The following is a 6687-nucleotide window of genomic DNA, read 5'->3' as shown; positions in this document are numbered from 1 at the left end:
GAGCACCTAGCAGAATCTTCAATTTTCTGCAGAAGAAATACTACAGAGTTTTTCACCATTAAAAACAAAAACTCTTTCTTGTTTCATCTGCTCTTGAGCAAAATGGTTACAGATGTTCATTTTTTAAAATTATGGTCTTTATTTTTACCAGTAGTAATAGCAGTATTTCAGTCCCAGTTGGTTGTTATGTCTTCTTAATTTTTGCATAGGATACTTTGGTTTTAGTTTCGAATTGTTACTTGTGACAGCTCTCCAAATATATGCAGTGGTAAAATTATTTATTTTGCTGGGATGGAGAAGATTTCCTCAAGGACAAGTGAAAAAAAATACTGTATCTTGCTCTGACTCTATCTAATCTAATCTAAGGGAATAATTATGAGGTAATAAACAAAGGTGACTTTTATATATATCTGTTATAAGGCCCTGTAACCCGTGTAAAGGCATATGGAGATGTAGTTACTGTGGAATTTGTGGTAAGAGACATCGTCCTTTGTGCAAGGGACCTGATAAATCTAAAATAGGTTGGTTCCAGGTTCTCGTTTAATTCAGCAGGCTCCCGTTTTACTTTTTTGCCATGTACTTTCTGAGGCACATAATCTGGACCATACTTCTCACAGTCCTCTTCTTTTTCTCTTGCCTTCTCAGCCATTTTTGCCTCCCACAAAGCCAGACCATGCTTTGGCTCATTCATACTTTTATGTTGGTAGAAGACAAGTGATATCCTTGTAGGGTGATTCCTGTTAGGATTTTTCAATGGGGTTGTAGCGTGGAGTTCACGTTTAGCACACTCTATGAGGATTGATCCATGGGATGGTGCCACTGCAACACCACCTATTTCTGGATCCAGAAAACTCTGCTCATTGTCTGACCAGACATCATCAGGATCCTCTGCATTGAGCACCTCTGTTTTATTTGCACCTACTTCGGAAGCAGTTCTGTTATGGTTAAAATCTGGAAAGAGGTTTGACAGCCCATTAGCTGCCTGACTATTCTTGTTCTGGAGATGGAGTGAATGAGAAGAGCCATTGAACATGCTATGATAGTCATGGGCAAGGTGTGCTGGGGGATACAGATGATCACCATTTTTATTCATGAAGTCCACACCTGGGTTATTTAGATTAGATTTCAGCCTGGAGGTGATGTCCATAAAAGGGTTATCAGTCTCATGCTGGGCGTAAGTTGGGAAAGAACCTGCATGATGAACATTTGGTCTAAAGGTGCATTTGTTGAAAGCATCTACTGGCACATTTTGGTTTCCATAATTCAAGTACCTGTGCCCAAAGTCCTGATTATTTGCAATCCTATGCTGATACAACGTATGTATTGGAGGTAGACTTAGTTTAGACAGAGAATCTTGGCTCTGATACCTAAACAAGTCCATATGCTGAGTCTGAGCAGAATAGGAATTGTAATAAGAACAATTGTCTATTGATAAGCTTCCATTGCATGGATAATGAGGATACTGGTTATTTTGACCTAAATGAATAGAATAGGGATTTATGAGATTGGAAGAATTCAAATAAGTTCCTGTAGGTTGTGATGAAGTTTGGTAGATATTCATTGGATTGGATCCTCCATAAGGATTGGAAGGAAGTGTAGAGTTTGAATATGGATTAGCTGGATTAGACAGACTCATATAGAGATTGGTAGGATCAGAAGCAGAGTATAAATTGCCATGATTTGACTGAGGTTTAGAAGGGAGAGCCTGGCATGGATGTTGGTAAAGTTGCTGTTGAGACACAGCTGATCCTGAAAGATGCAAAAGATCTGTGCACAAGAAAGAGAAGGAAAGAGCTTTAAGGTTGGAAAAAAAATATTTATCATTTGTATAGAATTAATTCAATTATGGAAAGATGTTGCCCAATCTAGTTTTTATGGAAGAGTTTGTACAATTGAATGATGCCACAAATATGAGATATGGGAAATTACTGTAGATCAGATATGAATGTTGCGGGCATCTTTCCTCTCTGGAAAAAAAAATAGCCTTGAAGAATCAGGCCAAGGCTCAAATATTGACACTATTTTGTTTCCCAGATATCTTAGGAGGGCTTGGAAGCAGGTGTGAAAAAATAACACAGGTACTCATCTGAAACATGTATTCAAAGCCCTTCTAGAGATGTGCAATAGTTGAATTCTGATGTAAGCAAAGGTGCTTCAAATCTGGCATTAGTATTGTCCTTGTACCTGTTGGAAATTTTTTAAAGAAGCCCTCTCTTTCCTTGGGTATATAGTCAAACAGGCTCAGAGAAAGGATAGAAGGAAGCAGTAGTAGAGTGCAATCAAACTTTTACACTCCCTTGTTCCCTCAACTCAACCATGTATTTTCTGGAGCCTGCACAATTACTTGGTGCTCTAAGAGCCCAGGTAAAAATTTGACTCCTTTAAGCTTCTGAAGGTACCAAATATCAGATCTGAAGCACCTTTGTACATTTTGTTCCAAGTATTGAACATTTCTACTTTTATCTTTAAAAGGCATCCAATGATCAGTCATCACTATGCCTAATGAATTCTGAATGGTTAACTGTACTAAAAAACATTTCTTTTGTTTATTGTAAACCCCATGCCAATCAGCTATATTAGATGAGCTCTGCCCCAGGAGCTTTGTGAAAGTTAACAAAACAAAATAAAAAAACCCCTCCTTTTCTACTTTCTCGGTGCCATATATATAATTTATACACATTGACATGTCCCCTTTCAATAACAACAAAAGGGTTTCAAATATTCTAGTCTTTTCTCATAAAAAAGTTCTTTGAATACCTTGATGGTTTTGATTGCTCCCTTCTGCATCTCCCCCCAAACATTATATACTTTTTCAGTTATGAGTGAAAAAACTTTCTTAAACTGTCTACTGTTGACGTCACCCCATTCCTAAGAGGTCTGTAAGGGGCGTGCATAAGTGCACCAGCGTGCCTACCATCCCTGTCCTAATATTCTTTTTTACTTACTCTTTTCATGTATTCAAATTATGTTTATACTTTTACTGTTATCTTATATATGCTTGACAAATAAACTTATGATTATGATTATAATCCCCAGCATAGATTCACACCCCCCCCAAAGCAGCTACATATTGTGTCAACATCTTCATTCAGCTATCACTTAACCCAGACAAGACACTCATGCCCTCACGGTTAGATTATTGCAACACGCTCTACATGGGGCTACCCTTGAAAAGTGTTTGGAGACTACAGTTGGTCCAGAACGCAGCCGCATGAGCTGTTGTGGTGCACCTAGATACACCCACATTACACCAATTCTCCATGAGCTGCACTGGCTCCCTATTGGTCTCTGGTCACAATTCAAAGTGTTGGTTATTACCTTTAAAGCCCTACATGGCTCAGGCCCAGGTTATCTTCGAGACCGCCTTTTGCCGCATAGCTCCCAGTGACCGGTAAGATCCCACAGAGTTGGTCTCCTTCGGGTCCCATCAGCTAAACAATGCCAGCTGGCAGGCCCGCGGGGGAGGGCCTTCTCTGGAACCAGTTACCTCCTGAGGTCCAGACCATCCCCACCCTATTGGCCTTCCGAAAAGTGGTGAAGACCTGGCTTTTCCGGCAGGCCTGGGGCCGTTGATCTCTCTCTTGTGATCTGGCGAGATCCAGCCATGAATGGCGTGAATGAGTTTTTAATGTTTTTAATTTTTCAATGTTTTTTTATAATTATTTTTAAAATGTATTGTGAGCCGCCCTGAGTCTTCGGAGAGGGGCGGCATATAAATTAAATTAAATTAAATTAATTAATTAAATCAACAGTGCTCCCAAAATCTTTTTTCTTGGTTAGTTGGGACCCCATCAATATATATGTTAAGTAAGATTTTTGTCAAAATATGCATTATTTGGCACCTCTTTAAATTGCATTTGTCATGTGTTTGTCCACCCAAAAGATATCCTTCTTAAGTTCTTTATAGACACTTTGTTGGAAACCCTAATTCCTCAGCATCTCATGAATATAGAAGGGATTGGCTGCAGAAAGAAAGTTAAGAATTTGCTTTCTGTCCCTTCTTTATCTTTTACATATACTATACTTAAAATGATTGCTGATCTAAGGAGTTATTTCTCTCCTCTCAGCCAGTTTTCCAATCATGGAGGAAATATGGATTCTCCTTTTGGTAGGATGTAGCTAGCTAGGTGATAGACTTTTCCTGTAAATAGATCTCCTTTCTGTTTTAGATATAAATCTTCTCTCGTTAATTATTGTTGAAATCAAATTCCTACTGTAAGGAAGATACATCCAACTCACTTTTGGGTTTTTTTAAAATCTTGAGTAGTTTAATACCATCAGCAAACTTGGCCACCTCACTGCTTATTTAAAAGAATCATTTAAAAGTTAAGAAGTGCCAGTTCCAACATATATCCCTGAGGGATTTCTACTTGTGTAGAAATTTGCTAACATTATTATACATAGAACATTGTTAAACACAATTGAGAAAAATAAGAAAACATTTTGGTTCATTACGAGAAGAACTGATTCCATGGACTCAACTAGATAAGTGCATTGGAACAAAAAATGCCACCAATGCATTCATGTGCATATTTTAAAATTGAAATAGCAACCACCCCATAGTTCAATTTGATCAGAACAGCAATTATTTAACCTTCTTCTTGTATAATGCTCTTGGACTAAAATCAACATTCCTCCTTCTCCAGTGTAAATGTACTGTTGCTTGCTCTGGAATGAAAGGCCCACTGATTCCAATGCAATTGACTTTATATCTAAACATCTGGTTCTAAATAAGCCTCTCATTTTGCCATAGATTCTGACATTTTCACATGCAAACAACAAAGTGAAAGCATTGTGATTCAACTCAAGTCAATGATTCTGTAGCAGGGTTTAAACCTAGACTGGTTGCTTAATCACATATTGGGGAATAAATGACATGCTAAGACATATATGCCATTTTCATACAATTTTATTTCAACGTGATCCTGTCTCATAAGTCTCATGTTCAAAGTACAAATAGCCCATATGGTACATGTGACAGAGCTGACATCATAGCTAATGCCTACTAAAAACATACCTGCTAATTGCTTGCTATGAGCTGATGCTTCTGCATTGACCTGCTTTTGACGTGCTGAGGCTGGTTTTTCTCTCTCATGTTTGTTAGTCCCATTTTCCATGGAGGCCAGCTTCTCTGTTGCTGCTTTCTTGGCTTCCAACTTTTTTTGCCGACAGGTTTTTACAGGTTCAGCCAGCATCCTTACTTTTCGTCGAAAAGAACTAAGAACCTGGATGCTACCATTTCGCTTTTTTTCTTCCTGACCTTCGGCGCTTCCAAACTCATCTACATTGGATATTTTATACAAGGGTAGCACATGCAATTGTTCATCTTCTGGTGTTTGGCCAATTTCACGATTGTCTTCTCTGGTTAGTGTGCAGACCTGTTAAAATAATATGACGGAAGACACATTTGGACCGACAAATGACGCAAGGTTAAATTTGGCCTACAAACAATTGTGATCATTCATGACCTTAAAGTCACAGTGTTAATTTTTCCTGAGAGGCAGCTTGTCAAATTAAATTATACCTGGATTATTTTTAACCATAAATATTCTATTTTTCAATAGTTTCTTCAGGGGTCAATAACCCATTAAAAACAACAACAACAAAACTCTTTAAAAATATAGCAATCTAAAATAATCTAGACCAGGTAAGAATGTTTTGTGGGATTTGTTCTCTAGAAAAGTCCATCATTTTCATTACTTTTCTCCTTTAAAAAAAAAAAAAAAACCCAAACATTTAGAGGTCACCGAGCGCCACCTAGGGGCATTATGGACTCCATTTTGTCATCTTTATATAAACATCTTTATTCACTACTATTTTAGTAGTAGTTTTAGTAGTAGTTTTATTTTACTTTATATAAACATCTGTATTCACTACTATTTGTACATTATGTATGTTTGTATAAAATGAAGGCTTTGGCATCTTTTTCATGTTAGGAGCACCTAATATTCCTGAGAAATAAAAGTTCCAGTGATAAAATTCATGAACTGATGACACAGCTTTGGGAAAATATTGGTGAGTAAATCCACAAGGAATGGATAAAAAGAAGAGAAATGGAGGATGCTGATATGGCCAGCCAAAGCCCAGATCTAAATTCCATTAATATGCTGTGAGGTGATTTGAAATGGGATGTGCATGCAAGAAGTCCCTCATAAATTGCACAATGGAAAAATTCCTGCATGGAGGAACAGAAATCATCTCGGCAGTTGATGTCATAAATTTTCATATATAAAAAACCTTGCAACTCGGGGTTGTTTCTTCCAAATATTAGAGCCAACTTAGTTTTTCTACAGAAGTGAATGGCATTATCTTTTTTATTTAATAAATAATTGCAAATAATTTAATGTAATAAATAATAAAGTCAATTTTTCATGTTTTTGTTCAGCTGTGCCACCTTTACTTTTATATGCTGCTTGAATGGAAGTAAAATATTGATATGTCCACATATGTTAAAATTGAAAAAAAAATTTTTTACATGAGGTGTACTTCTTTACATACACATTCACATCAGCATACAAGTTACTAATCATTGCTGAAGAGGGAATGGTCTTTTCAGTTTAATCCTATTAAACTTCTGTTAATACAAAACAAAAATTAAAATATGTCAATCAGTAAGGGAATGATTGATTGCAGGATTTCAAATTTGTTGATCAATCTAGAAGTAGCACTTTGGGAATATATCTAGCA

General features: G+C 37.0%; 1 protein-coding gene across 1 annotated transcript in view; it reads right to left on the bottom strand.

Moving 5' to 3' along the window:
• Positions 1-277: 277 nt before the first annotated feature.
• TET2 (tet methylcytosine dioxygenase 2) overlaps positions 278-6687 on the bottom strand; it is a 74176-nt gene continuing 67766 nt past the window's right edge. The window contains exons 9-10 of the mRNA XM_034442219.3: positions 5018-5378; positions 278-1767 (exon numbers count right to left, since the gene is read on the bottom strand). Coding sequence (XP_034298110.1) covers positions 401-1767; positions 5018-5378 — 1728 coding nt within the window. The 3' untranslated portion in view covers positions 278-400. The remainder of the gene's footprint in view (positions 1768-5017; positions 5379-6687) is intronic.

This window comes from Pantherophis guttatus, chromosome 8 (assembly GCF_059756535.1).
Source record: "Pantherophis guttatus breed Tessera chromosome 8, ASM5975653v1, whole genome shotgun sequence".
Classification (NCBI taxonomy): domain Eukaryota; kingdom Metazoa; phylum Chordata; class Lepidosauria; order Squamata; family Colubridae; genus Pantherophis; species Pantherophis guttatus.
The sequence above is the reverse complement of the archived record's forward strand: the minus strand, read 5'-3'. Positions and strand labels throughout refer to the sequence as shown.